The 16,889-nt window shown below is 50.4% G+C and overlaps 1 protein-coding gene across 5 annotated transcripts in view; it reads right to left on the bottom strand.

The window, feature by feature from the left end:
* Positions 1-16,889, bottom strand: part of HERC2 (HECT and RLD domain containing E3 ubiquitin protein ligase 2) — a 1,676,463-nt gene that overhangs the window by 722,025 nt on the left and 937,549 nt on the right. For all 5 annotated transcript variants that reach the window (XM_086934186.1, XM_086934185.1, XM_086934187.1 and 2 more), the window contains exon 61: positions 16,648-16,825. In XM_086934186.1, the coding sequence (XP_086790312.1) occupies positions 16,648-16,825 (178 nt within the window). The remainder of the gene's footprint in view (positions 1-16,647; positions 16,826-16,889) is intronic.

Genomic DNA, 16,889 nt, shown 5'->3' on the forward strand with positions numbered 1-16,889 from the left:
AAAGTCCAGGAACTGAGTCAATCTGTCCACATTTGAGATTTTGGTCTTTTGGTTCTTCCTTAACCCCTTCGCTGCGGCGGCTATTCCGCCGCAGCGCTAAGGGGGAGGCGGGGCCGTACGGCGCTCCCGTGCTCCTGACAGAAACGCTCCGTTGGGGCCCGCGGGTGAGCGGTGCTTGTGACGGAACGGTTCCGTCACGGCCCGCCCGCTCTTTAGAACGTCAGCGCAGGCGCGGAATTTGCGCCGCGGAGGCGTCGCGAGCGGGCCGTGACGGAACCATTCCGTCACCAGCACATCCCACCCGAGGCTCGTGACAGAACGGTTCCGTCACGTGCATGGGAGGGGTTAAAATCATATGGAAAATAATCCTTTGAGTGACAGACACTGGCAAATACAATAACGTTGACACTATTTCCAAAAGAGAAAGAAAATTGGAGATATGATCTGTAGTAGAGTCTGCATGGGTTGGGAAAGGCAGGCCAGGTGCTGGATGTATTAGGTCATCCCATTTGGCTGTCTTAGTGTCTCCTGGAGTTTGCCTTCCTCTCTCCCCAATTCATTATAATCAGAAGTGTCCATTTGTATTGGTGGAATGTCTGTTGATCGAGGCAAGGGTAGTTGTGGCTGTGAAGGTGGTGTCAGTGAAGGTGATAGCTGCATGTCCTGGTTGTGGCAGTGGTGGAGGATGCAGCGAGGGTTGAGATGTATCTCATTCATGTGAAGAAATGTACATAAAAATCCTGCTTCAACAGATGTAGCCTATCAAGGTTCGCTGGAGAGCGGACCACTGGAGACTTCTGACAGAAAGGGTAATCGCAATATTCGTCATAATGTCTTTCATACGTTTCAATATACCTTAAAAGGAGAATGGACCTCCTCATAACATTTTCGGCAACCCTTTAACTGGTCTTGCCCACATGTATTTTTGAAATAATTTTCATCCTGGAAACTCAGCAGCAATGGTGGAAGCCCCAAAGGGCCCTTCATTCTGTGACTCATCCACTAGATCCAAGAACTTCATTAGCAACTGAGAAGTCACCTTACTAGTAAAATATTTTCTTGCAGGAACAATATCTTTGCAGGAAGCAGAGGGAAGGACACAGCCTCATTTTGATGTTGATGGGTGGTCATCGATTCGGCTGTCACTGATGGTGGAGATGTCGGTGGTAGAATCGGCAGCGAAGCCAACCATTGTGGCTCTGGCACTGTTTTTGTTGTCATTGTCATAGGCTAAGCAGATGTCAAGAAGTCAATATTTTTACCCACCAACAGCATTGTCACTCAAGGTGGTCGACAGAGTAGTTGACAGGGCAGGCGTCAACTGATTCTCAATTTCCTTAGCCTATTGATTTGCCCTTAGCTAGTCTACCTCACTTGTTGGTAGATTTTTTCAAGGCCTCATGTGAGATTCATCAGAGGACAATAGTGGATTCCTCTCAGAATCATCTCTTCCGAGACACCTTCTATCCCACTAAATACCTTTTTAAATGCAGAATATGTTCCTTGAAACGTTTCCTCATCTAATGAGGTCTGATCACTGGTTTTCTTTTTCAGGACCCAGCTGTGAGAAGTTGGCCTGATATGTGATGTCCACTATTCTAGTGGGCACCCTGTATCAGTCCAAACAACCCTTATGGTGATGGTTGTAAAGTCAACCTTACAGACCAGCTATCCTAGTGGTAGCATGGACAAAGCAGTCTTAGGCTAAACTCTTTTGGCATGTGAAGTCAGCTGTTTTATCACATATAACCCCTTGAATACCCAATGAAAGGACACTACACAAAGTATATATCAAATACACATGTATTCATTACTAACTCAACCCCTCTGCACTCTTTATGAGTTCAGAGTTTGATATACAGCACAAGTTACTCAATAAGCATACTATAAGTTGCACAAATACAATTTTGCCCTAGGGGCCTCACGAACCATATACTAAATAACTAGTATAAGAACCACTTCAGGAAGAGTGAATAGGCCTAGGGAATCGCTGGGACTACACTGAGTAACCAAAGGTTAGGAAGCAGGAGTCCTACAGGATGTGTGTGCAGTGTCTAAATACACATGCGGGTTCTCATAGACTTTCAATGGGAGCTTAAAGTTTGTAAAGTAGTTGATTTCGGACACTTCCGGATGGACTACGGGTAAACTCAGTTAAACTAGGACACTTGGATAGTTATTGCCCACGGGAGCACCGGAGTACTCGAGTTACCTCACCCAGGGAAGCTGGGTGCATAGGTGTTCTTTCGTGTCTGGTTTCGTCATCGAATCCTATGGATAACTGCCCAAAGATGCTGCAGGCGACCAGGAGGAAGATGTCCGGTTGGATCCAAGGGTAGATCGAAGCAGTGAAGAACCTGAAAGCAGAGGGGACAGAGTCTGGGTCACTAGCCAGTGACCAGGAAGGAACCAGGCGATGTCGATCTGCAAACAGGTTAAGAAGTGAAGCTTGTCTCTGCAGCCACGTGGACCAGGAGGCGTCGACGACGACCAGGAGCTGGATACAGACTGTCCCACGAAGGATCTCGCTGTTGGCGGTGTCGGCTTCCGGATTGGAGTCAACAAGCCTTGGCAAAGGAACCCCACGCAGGAAGGGAAGATCGGCTTCTGTTCAGACCAGCAAGGTCTGAGGAGCTTCCCATTTACAGAAAAGCAGGAGCAAGCCTGAGGAACCAGGCAAGCGGTGTCTTCAGGAGGGCCACTAGCCAGTAGGCTAGCAACAGCGAAGACGGGTTGAGGAGAACTGCAGGAGCAGGCCCCACGCGACACTTGTGGAGTGTGGAGGGCTGAGCTTGGGTGCACTTACGGCTCGGGTTTGGGGCTTCTAAAGTCCCAATGCACAATTTCGAGGACGCCTCAGAAGCCGCACAGTTAGCAAAAAGCAGGTACTGCAGGTAGTACGGTCCCATGTCTCTCGTGTTCGCCAAGGGTCTCAGCTTTGCTGTGGATGTGGGTTGGGTCAGAGAAGTCTGGAAGTCCAGAGGCTGCGTCGCTAAGTCTTCAGGCTCCAGTGGAAGCGTCGACAAAGCAAACCAGCAAGTCAATGATGGTGCCTGTTTGCACAGGGTGGTCACTCCTTGACCACAAGAGAGATTCTTCAGTCTTCTAGTTGCAGTAGAATGTCGAAGGTCCAGAGTTTCGTTTCAGAGTTTCAGTTCAGGATAATCTAATGTCTCTAGACACAGCTCCTAGCTTTATACTAATCTAAGGGGCTGGATTACCTGCTAGCTCCCTCCTATGGGTGGAACATGGGAAGGGGGTGGTTACATCCCTTTTCCTTTGGCCAGTTTCGCGCCAGAGCTGGGGCTGGTGTGCCCCAGCAACTGGTTTTAACCGGGCTATGCATGGAGCACCTTGTGTGCCCCAGGCAGTGTCTCATTTCATTCAACCCACCCTGCCCCATTACACTATAGCCTGTCTGGGGAGGTGCTAGCACCTCCCAAGGCAGAAAACCTATTGTCCTGGCCTCCCCTGCCGGAGTTTCGTCCAGCAGCAGGAGGTCAGACTCGTGCCTGTGGCAGCAGCATCCATTTTGTGATGCTGAGGCTCTGTTTAACTTTAACCGGGTAAAGCTACACCTACATGTCTTCTCCCTCTATAAGGGTGGAATGCTACCCCCGCCGCCAGGACTGGCGTGGGGTGGGGGGGTAGTATTCCAAAGCGTATGACACCTTACACAACATGTTTTGATAAAGCCAAACCAAAGTTAGCATTAACTACGAGGATTATAATGCACTTAAGAGTATATGGTATGGCTATATCATAGAACAGCTATAAGGACATGGTTCCGAAGCACAAGTTACTACTTGTGTAACGATATATCTGTAAGAGACATTAGTTAGTGATAGATTCCTTACCTTAGAATATCCCCAGGCGTCAGACTGGATCCGGAAACTTTTGCGTAGCAATACCCTTGCGCGCCGGTAGGCGTCGTCTGCGGCTCCGCGTCCGTCGTCGGCGTCGTGAGCGCCGGGATGACGTCGTCGGAGTACTTAGACGGCGCCCATGCGCGCTGACGTCAGTTCTGACACACAGCTTTTCCGCGCCAGATACGCAGAGCCATGATAGAACTAACACTGGTGCCATGAAACTAGGGCCCTGAAGGGGATGACCTTAACCCTAGATATCGGTTCGCAGAACGGGGAGGATGGGTGGGTCGGTAAGGAATCTATCACTAACTAATGTCTCTTACAGATATATCGTTACACAAGTAGTAACTTGTGCATCTGAAAGAGACACGTTAGTGATAGATTCCTTACCTTAGAATAGATACCCCAGCAATACCAACCCCGGTGGAGGGTCTGCGAACCAATATCACACCAGAAAGTCCTGGAGGACGGAACGGCCAAAGAAGCCATCCCTCCGGACTTGACTGTCCAGGCAGTAGTGTCTTGCGAACGTGTGCAGCGAGGCCCACGTAGCTGCCTGGCAAATGTCCTGCAGGGGGACACCTCGGCCCAGGGCAGTTGTTGTCGCCGTGGCCCGAGTGGAGTGAGCCCGCAATCCAGCCGGGGGCTCCTTCCTCGCCATGGAGTAACATGCTTGGATACACAAGATGATCCACCTAGAGATGGTCCTCTTGTGCACAGCCTTACCCTTCTTCGCACCCACGTAACCAACGAAGAGTTGGTCATCCACCCGGAATTGGCGTGTGCGATCTAGGTAGTAGGAGAGCGCACGTTTTGGATCCAGACGGTGGGGCCTCTCTTCCTCTTTCGAGGGATGCGGAGGCGGAAAGAAAGTGGGCAAGGTAATGGACTGCCCGATGTGGAAGGCCGTGACAACCTTGGGCAGAAAGGAAGGTCGTGTACGTAACACCACCTTGTCAGGATGAACAGACAGAAAAGGTGGAGAAGAAGAAAGAGCCTGGAGCTCACTCACCCTCCTGGCAGAGGTGATGGCAACCAGAAAGGCAGTCTTCAGAGTAAGGAGACGAAGAGGACAGTTATGAAGTGGCTCAAAGGGAGCACACATCAGATAAGTGAGAACAAGATTCAAGTCCCACTGGGGCATCACGAAGGGAACAGGAGGGAACATGTGCGTGATGCCCTTCAGAAATCTACTTACAATAGGGGACTTGAATAAAGAAGGCTGATCTGGTAGCCTCAAGAAGGCTGATAGAGCAGAAAGGTACCCTTTAAGAGTGCCCAGAGCAGAGCCCTGCTGGGCAAGGGAAAGAAGAAAGAGCAGCACTTCCGAAAGGGGTGCAGAGAGAGGATCCACAGCCTTTGCTGTGCACCATGCCACAAATCTGTTCCACCGGCAGGCGTATACCGACTTTGTGGAGGGACGCCTGGCTGCCAGAATGATATCACAGACTTCAGGAGGCAAGTCAAATGGCCTCAACTGTCGCCGCTCAATCTCCAAGCTTGTAGGTGGAGACTGGACAGGTTCGGGTGCAGGACCGTCCCCTGCTGCTGCGACAGAAGGTCCTCCCGAAGAGGCAGACGAATCGGGGGATCGACTGACATGCTGAGTAGCTCGGGATACCAGTATCTTCGTGCCCAGTCCGGAGCCACAAGGATGACCTGGGCCGGTCGCGCCTGATCTTCTTCAGCACTCTGGGCAGAAGTGGTATAGGCGGAAAGGCGTACAACAGACCGCAGCTCCACTCGCGACGAAAAGCGTCGCCGAGCGAGTGCCGCCTTGGAAATTCCAACGCGCAGAACTGATGACATTGCGCGTTCTCTTCTGTGGCGAATAGATCTAACCAAGGCTCTCCCCACTGCCGAAAGAGACCTTGCGCCACGTCCGAGTTCAGACGCCATTCGTGATCCATCATGCACCGGCGGCTGAGTTCGTCCGCCCTGGCATTCAGAGAGCCTGCCAGGTGTTGAACCACCAGGGTCACGCCCTGATGTTCCAGCCACTGCCAGAGGCGCAGAGCCTCCTGGCAGAGGGTCCACAACCCCACTCCGCCTTGCTTGTTGCAGTACCACATGGCGGTGGTGTTGTCGGTGAACACTTGCACCACGCTCCCCCGGACAGAGGGGAGGAATGCCTTCAGTGCTAGACGAATCGCCCGCAGCTCCAGAAGGTTGATATGGAGCCGGGACTCCGCCGGAGACCAGAGGCCTCTGATCTACGCCTCTCCCATGTGGCCTCCCCAGCCCTGGAGGGACGCGTCCGTCACAACTACGTGCTCCGGTTGGGGTAGGGAGAGGGGTCTGCCACTGACCCAGTCGCGGTCCGTGAGCCACCACTGCAGTTGTCTCGCAGTGCCCTCCGAGATCAAGACATGATCGGACAGGTTGCCCTGATGCTGGGCCCACTGAAACTTCAGGTCCCACTGCAGAGCCCGCATCCGCCACCTGGCGTGACGCACCAGAAGGATGCAGGAGGCCATCAGTCCCAGGAGCCGCAGCGTCAACCTGACCGAGACCCGGGATAACGGCTGGAAGATGGGAACCAGAGCCTGAATATCCCGAACCCGCTGCTCGGGTGGGTAAACCCGAAACTGCGCCGAGTCGAGAACCGCTCCGATGAAGAGGACCTTCTGAGAGGGACACAGGTGTTACTTCGGCACATTGATGGAGAACCCCAGCAAGTGCAGGAGGTCGGCCGTAGTCTGGAGGTGGCTGACGACTGTCTGGGGCGAGCCCGCCTTCAACAACCAGTCGTCGAGGTAGGGGAAGACTGATACCCCCTGCCTGCGCAGATGGGCTGCGACCACCGCCATCACCTTCGTGAACACCCGCGGGGCGCTGGTAAGGCCGAAGGGGAGCACGGTAAACTGAAAGTGCTCTTGGCCTACCGTGAACCGCAGGTAACGCCGGTGGGCCGGCAGGACGGGGATGTGGAAATAGGCGTCCTGCAAGTCCAACGCTACCATCCAGTCTCCTGGGTCCAGGGCAGCCAGGACCTGAGCCAAAGTGAGCATCTTGAACTTCTCCGTCCGGAGGAAGCCGTTGACGTTCCGCAGATCCAAGATAGGGCGTAGGCCCCCTTTGCCCTTCTTGGGTACCAGAAAGTAGTGGGAGTAACAACCACGTCCTACTTCTGGCCCAGGAACGCGCTCGATGGCCCTCTTGGCCAAGAGGGCCGAAACCTCCTCTTGCAGAAGTTGCAAGTGATCCCCCGACACACGGTGGTATTGAGGTGGCATGGATGGAGGGGATGACTCGAAGGGGAGGGAGAAGCCCCTTCGGACAATTTGCAGCACCCACCTGTCCGAAGTGACTGTATGCCAGTGGGAGAGGTGATGGCGAACCCTGCCTCCCACAGGCGTCACATGGGCCTGAAAACTCGGAAGGTTTTGAGGCAGGGGTTGCTGAGGGAGGTGTGGACTGGCCTCGCCGCTGGCCCCGACCACCGCCACGGCGGTTCCCACGTCCGCCACCGCGTTGCTGAACATTCTGCGGCGCGTGGCTGACGGTACGTGGCGGGGCGCCCCTTCCGTGGCCACGAAAGGAGCGAAAGGCACCCGATTGCTGGCGTGGGGCCGTAAGGCCCAAGGACTTGGCCGTGGCCCTGGAGTCCTTGAAACGTTCCAGCGCATGGTCTGCCTTGTCGCCGAAGAGGCGACGGCCATCAAACGGCATGTCCAGGAGGGTGGCCTGGACATCGGCCGAGAAGTTGCCGGACCTCAACCAGGCGTGGCGTCGAACCGCCACCGTCGTTGCCATCGCCCTGCCCAGTGAGTCCGTAGTATCCAGCCCACACCGGATAGAAAAGCGCGCTGCATCTCGGCCGTCCGCCAGGGCTTGGCTGAGTTTAGCCTGGACCTCCTCCGGGCATCTTGGCAGCACCTCCGCAACCGTGTCCCACAGAGTGTGGGTGTAGCGGCCCAAGAGACAGGCGGTGTTCACAGACCGCAGCCCTAGGCTCACAGACGAGAAAACCTTCTTCCCGAACTGTTCATATCTCTTGGATTCCCTGTCGGGCGGGGCCGACGGGAATGCGGTTTGGGAGTTTGAGGCCTGGATGACCAGACTCTCGGGGTGGGATGGGTGGACAAAAAGCATGGGTCGCCCGGTGCCGGGCGGTAGCGTCTGGCCACGTTCCTGTCCACAGGGGGGCCTGTGGCGGGCTTGGACCAAGTGCCCAGAAGAACGTCACACAAGGCCTCATTGAACGGCAGGAGGGGCTCCGCGGAGCCTGACTGCTGTTTGAGGACCTCAGTGAGGAGATTAGTCCTCACGGCCGCGACGGGGAGCTGAAGGTTTAAGGCCTTAGCTGCCTTCGTCAACACTACGCTGTAAGCAGAACCCGCCTCCGAAGCCACAGTCGGGGGCGATGTAAATCCAGTGTCTGGCGAGGTGTCAATACCACTGGCCTCCCCAAGCTCATATGTCCAGTCCTGATGCGACTGGCAATCACGTGCCAGAGGGTCCTCGGACCCCTCCCATTGCTCCTCGTCACCTGGCTCCTGGAGACCAGGATTAACAGCCAGGGCCTCCTCGTGGAGATAAAAATCTCCAAAGGCCGACGGAATCGGCGCCCCGCGGCGCCCCTCCGACTCCTGAGTAGGACCGTAGGAAACATTGGGGGCGGCAACCACATCGGCTGCCGGGGACGACACCTGAAGGGACGGCGCCGGCGAGGTCGTAGGGTCGACCGGCGGGGTCCCGGATCCGGAGCCGGATCCAGCGAGGTCGTGCGGCGCCGGGACCGAAGTCGCCAGCGGCGCCGGGGCCGAAGCACCCGACGTCGTCGGGGCCGAAGCGCCCGACCCGGAAGGACCTCCAGACGGAGCCGATCGGCCCGAAGGCGCCACGGGAACCGACTGAGGAGGGAGGGCCCTCATGGCCATGAGGTACCTCTCGACCTCCTCCTGCGACGCGCCGTGCCCAGGGACCCGAAGGTGTGGGGCAGGCGGCGACACTTGCGACTCCCGCGGAGCCGCGTGGGCGGTGTCGCCCGAGTCCCCGGCCGCATCGTGCGAGCGTCGGGGCGGGTCGGAGGATCGATGGTGTCGCTCCGACCTCTCATGCCTCTTACCTGAGGACTTGGAACCAGACGATCGGTGTCCACTCCCGGAACGTCGATGACTCCGACCTCGCGACCTGTCCCTCGACCTCCCGTGGGACCGGGACCGGGACCTGGAGCGGCGCGGGGCCGACTGCCTCAGCTCGAGACGCTTGCGGGACCGCTCCCGCCTAGCCTTCGACGTCAGGGCCCGGCAGTCGGAGCAGGATCGATCGTCGTGGTCGAGGCCTAAGCACTTCAGGCACCGGCGATGGGGGTCCGTGACCGACATGAGTCGGCCGCACTTCGAACAAGGCTTGAACCCGGGCATCCCTGGCACCGATAGTCGAGAGTCGACTAAAGAGAAGATCAAAAGATCAAAAAAGTTTTCAGTCAAAAAGTGACTGGGGGTAGAGCTTCTTCCGGATCTGCGCTAGCTGGCGCGGAAAAAAGAAGAACTGACGTCAGCGCGCATGGGCGCCGTCTAAGTACTCCGACGACGTCATCCCGGCGCTCACGACGCCGACGACGGACGCGGAGCCGCAGACGACGCCTACCGGCGCGCAGGGGTATTGCTACGCAAAAGTTTCCGGATCCAGTCTGACGCCTGGGGATATTCTAAGGTAAGGAATCTATCACTAACGTGTCTCTTTCAGATAGCTGCAGACAGGCTTAGCTCATGCTAGAGCACCATCTCACATAAAACCAAGCACTCTGCCTTCAGGGTTGTCAAGGCCTGCCATAGGAGTGACTTATAGGTATATAAGTGTCTATATATAATGGTAGGTATAGGAATACTATACCTAAGCAAGGGGGGATTACACGACCTTGCCCCATGCTGAGTGATCAGCCAGTGGTGTCAGTTTGGATGGCCAGCCAGGGGTGGCATAATACATGCTGCAGCCCCTGGTAGGCCTTGAATGCACCTATGCCCTGGGTACCTATTGGTACACTACACAGGGGCTCAGAAGGTGGCCCAATATCCAATTGGAGATGTACCTAAAGTACATGGAGTCCATTTTACAGTGAGAACAGATAGCATGGGGCCCTGATTAGTAGGATCACAGGCCAACTAAGTCGAAAACCAGCTAAACACTAGGCAAAAAAGTTGGGGTAACATCCTTCTATATCATTCAGGGTTTTTAAACAGAATTTCTGACATATTTTGCATTGTTTATTTATGCTGAGGGTGAAAGCACTAGGTGCATTTATTTTGAACATTATCCACAAATATGATCTCCTACACATGGGAGACACATGCCCTAAAGAGTGTTTTTTATGTCCTGGCTGGAAAAGATGCCCTAAAACAATCACAATAGAATTCCAAAGGCTTGATATGAAGGATATCTAAGAAGTAATAAGTCCAGGTAAAATTCTGACTAAAATTCTAAGTTTAGAGCTCTGAGCAAGCCTACGAGAGTGACTCCCTTCCACAGGAGTAATCCTGTGAAAGGGACTCACCTCCCAAAGGAAGGGTTTTTGAAATCTAAACTATAGAAGCTTATGGAAGGAGTGGAGGTCGGTGCACTCTTGCCTCATTGTTTGGCATTTGAGACTTTTTTCAATCAGGTGACTGGGTTACTAAAGTGCATGGTTTTTATGCTGTTTCTAAATGAATTGTCTTTGTAATGCTTTGAAAGGTAAACAGTGGGACTTCCATCTTAACAACTGGGATTGATTCAAGCATGTGACTATGAAAGATTCAGTACTGAAGAACTGTGGTAGGTATTGATTGATGGTGTACGGATTATGCTGGACTGGGTCAAACTCCCAGGATTTAAGCAGCGGGATTTGATAGGCATATGTGCGTTAGTAGAAGTTTGGGAACAGAGCTATATGAAGTAATTCTCAACTTTATGTATGGAATTTAATCTGTAACATCCTGGGTTTTAGGATTAAGATGAGCCGTGTACTAGTGCTGATGGGAGTTGATACAGAGTCACTTAGCCTTTTAGGCAGGAAGCAGAGGGGCTTGCGTTTTTATTTGGTGCTCCTTGCTAGAAGAGAAATCTGCAAACGTTGGCTAGATACGGCAGCTCCTCTCCCAGACGATTGGCTTAAAGCTGTGCGTTGGCCTTGCAGAATGGACTTGGGCTGTACACCTGACAGTGGAGACACTATCTTGATGGGCTTTCTAAGGAGGAGTTGTGGGTTAGATTCGGAGAACGGAGCAGTCTTATGGTTTCACCCAAGCACCACAAAATACAGGGGTTTAAGCACAGTTTGGTGTAGCTGGGACGTTGTCTGTGCAGAAGGTGCGAGGTCGGGTCCACTGGGTCACCTGAGATCGCAACAGCTGGGGTGATATGAGGACATTTAACAACAAGCATTTGCAATGCAATAGGTCTCACATTAATTAAGTTTGAGCTATTGGCATTGCTAAATATTGCAGCACCAATTGCAACAAAAGTCTATAAATTGTAGGCCAAAAAAAATTGAATTTATTTTTGTAGAAATGGTGGTATGCTGCACTTTAGAGGAATATGTTTAAAAGTAAAGTGCGTCATACTGCGATTGCTACAATAGTATATTGTGGCTGCGTTAACGATTGATGTGTGCACTGATGGCTGGGGGGGTGGGTGCCTGTAGAAATTATGCACTGATGGCTAGTGGTGTGTGTGCCTGGTGGAAGTGTGCACTGCCGGATGGAGGTGTGTGTAGCTAGTGAAAGCGCGCATTGACGGCTGGTGGTGTGTGTGTGCCTGGTAAAAACGAGCACTGACAGCTGGTGGTGTGTGTGCCTGGTGAAAGCGTGCACCGACGACTGGTGGTGTGTGTGTGTGCTTGGCGAAAGTGTGCACTGACGGCTGGTGGTGTGTGTGTGTGCCTGGTGAAAGCGTGCACTGATGGCTGGTGGTGTTTGTGCCCGGTGAAAGCATGCACTGACAACTGATGGTGTCTGTGCCTGGTGAAAGTGTGCGACTGTGTGGTTGTGATTGTGTGTGGGGTTGTGATTGTGTGTGTGGTTGTGATTGTGTGTGTGGTTGTGTGTGTGTGGTTGTGTGTGTGTAGTTGTGTGTTTGGTTGTGTGTATGATTGTGTGTATGATTGTGTGTGTGGTTGTGTGTGTGTGTGGTTGTGTGTGGGTGTGGTTGTGGGTATGTGTGTAGTTATGTGTATGTGTGTAGTTATGTGTGTGGTTGTGCATGTGTGTGGTTGTGAATGTGTGTGGTTGTGTATGTGTGTGTATATGTGGTTGTGTATATGTGTGGTTGTGTGTGGGGGCTTGTGTGTGTGTGGTTGCTTAAAGACTGTGATTCGCCCTTAGGGAGCCCAGGTAAAACATCAGAGCCCGTACAGTCGAAGCATGGCTGCCCTGTGCCAATCAAGAAACAAGTTTTTAAAGTGTTGTAATTTTCATCAAACTTTAGTTTAAGTTTTGGACACACAAAACGGATGGCTGCAATTACTCGTACAGAGAATTTGCACCAAAAAAACCAAGCATGAATGAAAATGGAGATTACGTCGAGAAAAAAATTAAAAAGTGCGCTCACCAGTTGTTTTAAAATGTCCAAGGGGTATCTAGTAGTATGAGGAGGGTACTCTAGAATGAGAGAAAAAGTTTTGCAAAAAAGTTTAAAAGGTAAATGGAGAGGGTCGTTTAAATAACAAGTCTCAGAATTCAAAGTAAAACCCTGGAGTCGAGCAGAATATCAGCTTTTGACTTGGGAAATATGGCAGGGCTGGGAAATGTCCAGACTCTGCTGCGTTTTATAAAAAAATCTAAGGTGCCCCTCCCCTGCCAGGTTCCAGGGGTTTTACCGCGACCACTTTACCTCTGTTCCTTCCAGTTTTACTACCCCATTGCTAAAACAACACTACATGTACCACAAATGGGAAGATTTGGTAATCAGACACGCAGGCTAGACTCAGGCTTTCACACGGGACAGCTCTGTCACCCAATTGGACACGTGAGAAGGGCGGAGCCTTCCAGGGTGATCCTTGTTTGCAAGCTTCCTATTGGTTGTCAGTGACAGGAGTCTGAGTTAGGATTGAAGTCCATGGGAGTTCGAATCTGACAACCTTAATCTTAGATCGCATTGCCCTATGGTACTTGTAGGCTTACATATTGCCAGTATTACAGCACGAGTAACATGTGTGTCAACTCACCGAAATGCCAGGGGTAGTGGAAGTGACATCCCATGCCATCGGACTTACTTTCACTCGCACTCATACATACACACAGTCTCTATCACATAAACACACTCACCAGCAAGCACGCACAAAACATACATTTAAAAGCATTTTTTTCCTCACCTCAGCTGTCAGATAGGGTCATATTACAGATAATTGTACTACAATATTATATACATAAATAATAAGAAAAGTTGGAAGGCAGCGCAGATGGGCTCACAGGGGCTTAATGCTAAATTAAAAATGTTAAATATTCCACTTTCAATATCGCCGAGATGATACATATTTGATTGTACATATTTTAAATTGAACGCAACAAAAGTCTTTCAGTTGAGGAAAGCAAAGTATTTTGAGCTATGGAAATCAGTGGAAATGTACACACTTTGAGTCAGAGCTTGTTTTGAAAGTGCAACGAAAGTATATTTTGTTACACTTTGTTGGCATTGTGATAATAATTAGAGAGTCAGTAGCCTCCAATATGCACTACCTGGGATATAATTGTATATTGCCTGCACTCGCTTTTTGTGCTTTGGCAGTGTGTACAATGAAGAGATGAGCGTGCAACAAATCTTTCGAGGCAGGAACCTGATCACTTCCGTTTTGCACACAATTCAGCCATTTGCGCAGTGTTATTGTGCATCATGACACCTCTGATGGGTTCTCTAAGATCGTGAAAATTAATGAAAATGAGGTGTGGACCAGCAAGAGGCGCTTCTGTTCGTGACAACGGTCGGCAGGTGGGCATGCTCAAAACATAGCGAAAATGTATTGTTTTTTGTTTTAAATGAAATAATGATGTTTCCTCATCTGCACTGCAGTCAGACTGCAAGTGTCACAGCTTTCTGTGGTGAAATGCAGAGCCACGTGCAACAAAGGAGAGACCTGAAAGGAGGAGAAGAAAAGGAAGGGCCAGTGGTTGGTAGAAAGCGATATATGTGGCAGAAACGAGGGGGGGGGGGGGGGTGCGGGGAAAGATAGTTAACTAAATAAAATTACCCGGTTGATAGGGAATCAGGGTGTTATATCTGAGGGAGAAAGAAACGGGCGTAGAAAGATGGGAAGACAGAAGAGTATGGCAGAGGAGAAGGAAAGTTATAGAGCAGAAAAAAGAGAACAAGCAGAAAGTGTGATAAGGGAGGGGGTGGCAAATGGTGAGCACTTTCGCAGCCGCTTTGATGTTCTCAGTGGCAGCGCGGCTCACTGAGAACATTAAAGCGGCCGCGAAAGTCCTCCCAAAGGCTGCAGGCGGACAAATGGTGCGCGCTGCCGGTGCACATGCACTGTGCCCGATCCGCCTGCAGACTTTTGAAGCATTTTTGAGAGCCCTTACTCACCTCTCGCAGAGCAACGCATGCGCTTTGGCTCAGCGACCTAAAAAAGAAGTTAATCTATCAAACTCACAATTCTTCACTTACTTCAACCCACAGCATTGGATTTGAAGCGGGCTCTTGGCTTACCGGAAGCCAGGAAAATATCTCAATTATATCCTGCCTTGACTATCCCAGAGAGGCTAGCAGGGTTGTGGCATGCTTAGGAGGGGGGTGTGGAGTCTGTTGATGATTATGACTTCTATGAGGCCAAGGTGCGGGTCAAGCTTCATTTACTTAAATTTAAATATTTTCACAGATTTTATTTCACACCAGAATGTCTTTTTGGATCGGTAGTTCTTCCTCACTATGCTGCCTTTGATGTTGGGTCAACAGAATACACGTCTTGCAGATAGTTTATGACTGTAGAGCAATTTGCCCATGATGATGGAAAACGTCCACCAAGGTATCCCTAATTCTTGCTCTGTCCTCAAAGCTTGCACTACTTTCATATTATAGAGGAGGAGGGGTTTTGTGGCCTGATTGGCCTGTGTTTTTTTTCTAAGTAAAAGAAGCACTGTGAAATACCAAAGACAGAATCTGTGCCTCCGTTTCAGAAATAGCCATGGTGGATGTGTAGACCTTTCTTGTTGAAACTAACTTAAGAGGTGTGGGGGCAGTTGCACAAACAAAGATATGGGGCAAGTGGTGGGATCACTTTCAGAGATCTATATAATTCTAAAAATGACAGTCTGGGAGGTGCCAGCCAGCTCTGTAAGGTACTGTACTCAAACACAGATGTTGTCAATTATTATGAAAAAGTATCAAGGTAAATAAAAAAACAAATGGGTGAAATGCTTGAATTAGTTCCAGACACAAGTAATTATTTAGCGTGGTATCCCAGACCATCGTGTGTACGTCCATATGACACCTCAGACAGGAAACAGCATATGGAAATTAGCCTTGGTTCAATAGGAAACATCCTGCCCAAACTGCCAGCCAAGTGCCCTCTAAATGAGAACACAAGCAACTCCACATCACTTTCTGATTAGTGAGGCCACCTTAGCGTGATAACACTTAAGGCATGTGGTCCTGTAAGCACCTGACCCATATCTGGGAAAACCCATCACTTTCAAGAAAACAAAAAAGTGATAGGTGTAATTTTTGAATTAATCTCAGCCACCGGTAATTACTTGGGCCACATCAGAATCCATTGTTATCTGGCGCAATATTATGTAGAAGAGTCTTGTTTTATTAAAAAATAAAATTGCCAGAAAAATTAACAAAATGTGTTCTAAAAAGAAACGATCCTTGGCAGCCCCATGATGTTTAAGGAATGGTCAATTGATTGATTTTACAAACGCTGGTATGGCAGAGACCAAATGTAACATATTAAAATCAAGAGGCCACCCAAATTAACAGTGGTCTGTAATGGATCAGAAGCAGAGTGTGAGAGCTAGTATGCTTCATGCAGTTGAATCATTTGTTGCATGGGAAGGGTGGCTCTTACCTGCCATATGTATGCAAAGCGAGGCACTGCTCCAAGCATCTTCTGTCTAAGTTACACTGGGCCCATAAATTACTTCAACATACATACTTTACAAAGCAGCAACAATTTTCTAAGCGGGTTGTGCTACTTTAATTGAACAATGGTGAACTTTGTGTCTCTCATGGGAGAGGAATAGACAGATAGCAACAGAGATCGTCTGGTATATACAACACACACAAACTGATGCTTTCAGAAAGATACAAGACTACTGTACAAGAGGAACAGAGATGGTTAGATTGTTTAGAGCGGGGATAAACCGGGATCCTATGAAATGTTGTTCTACTCAAGCAAAAACAAGAACATTTGGGTTTGTGGGGGCAGGAAGAATGGTTTGCACAGGGCTAGTCCAATGAAATGGCCAGTTCAAGTAAAATGTAATTCTTTGAATGATGCAATAACTTGGTGTCAAAATCATGGGAAATCTAAATGGAAGCTGGAGGCCTAGTAAAATATGTTAGTTCTACTTAGGTAGAGGTTACAGGCAGGCAATATGTACCTAGCAGTATGTATGCGCTATCAAATCATAGGACTGATGAGGATACTTTTTGCATTAAATCAGTCATGTTAACACCTTAGCTGCGTGTAAACATTTCTCCCCAGTGCTGCGCTGTCCATTAGAACTAGTGCTGAATGGACGTTCAATGGTCGTGCGCAGCACTGGGGAGGTAGCGCTGCTGACGACCATTGGCCGTCAGCAGCACTTAAGGGGTTAAAAGAAATGAAAGCTTGAACAAATAATTGACTATTCACCATCTTAGGTTTCAGCTGTGTTGTGTTGTCACCATGTCCGAGCCGACCATATTCTCCAAGTCCCCAAGAGTAGAGCTCGCCGCTGGAAGTGATTGCAGCACTGTGAGAACTTCCACAAGCAATATCACGGATTCGCTTGGTTTTCAGAGCTTCTATTAATCTTGGCTTATCACAGTTCCTAAACAAAATATGAATGCGAAGACAGGTTAAACATTGTGCTGGGCTCAATCAATAATTCACAA

Source organism: Lissotriton vulgaris, chromosome 8, assembly GCF_964263255.1.
Source record: "Lissotriton vulgaris chromosome 8, aLisVul1.2, whole genome shotgun sequence".
Lineage (NCBI taxonomy): Eukaryota > Metazoa > Chordata > Amphibia > Caudata > Salamandridae > Lissotriton > Lissotriton vulgaris.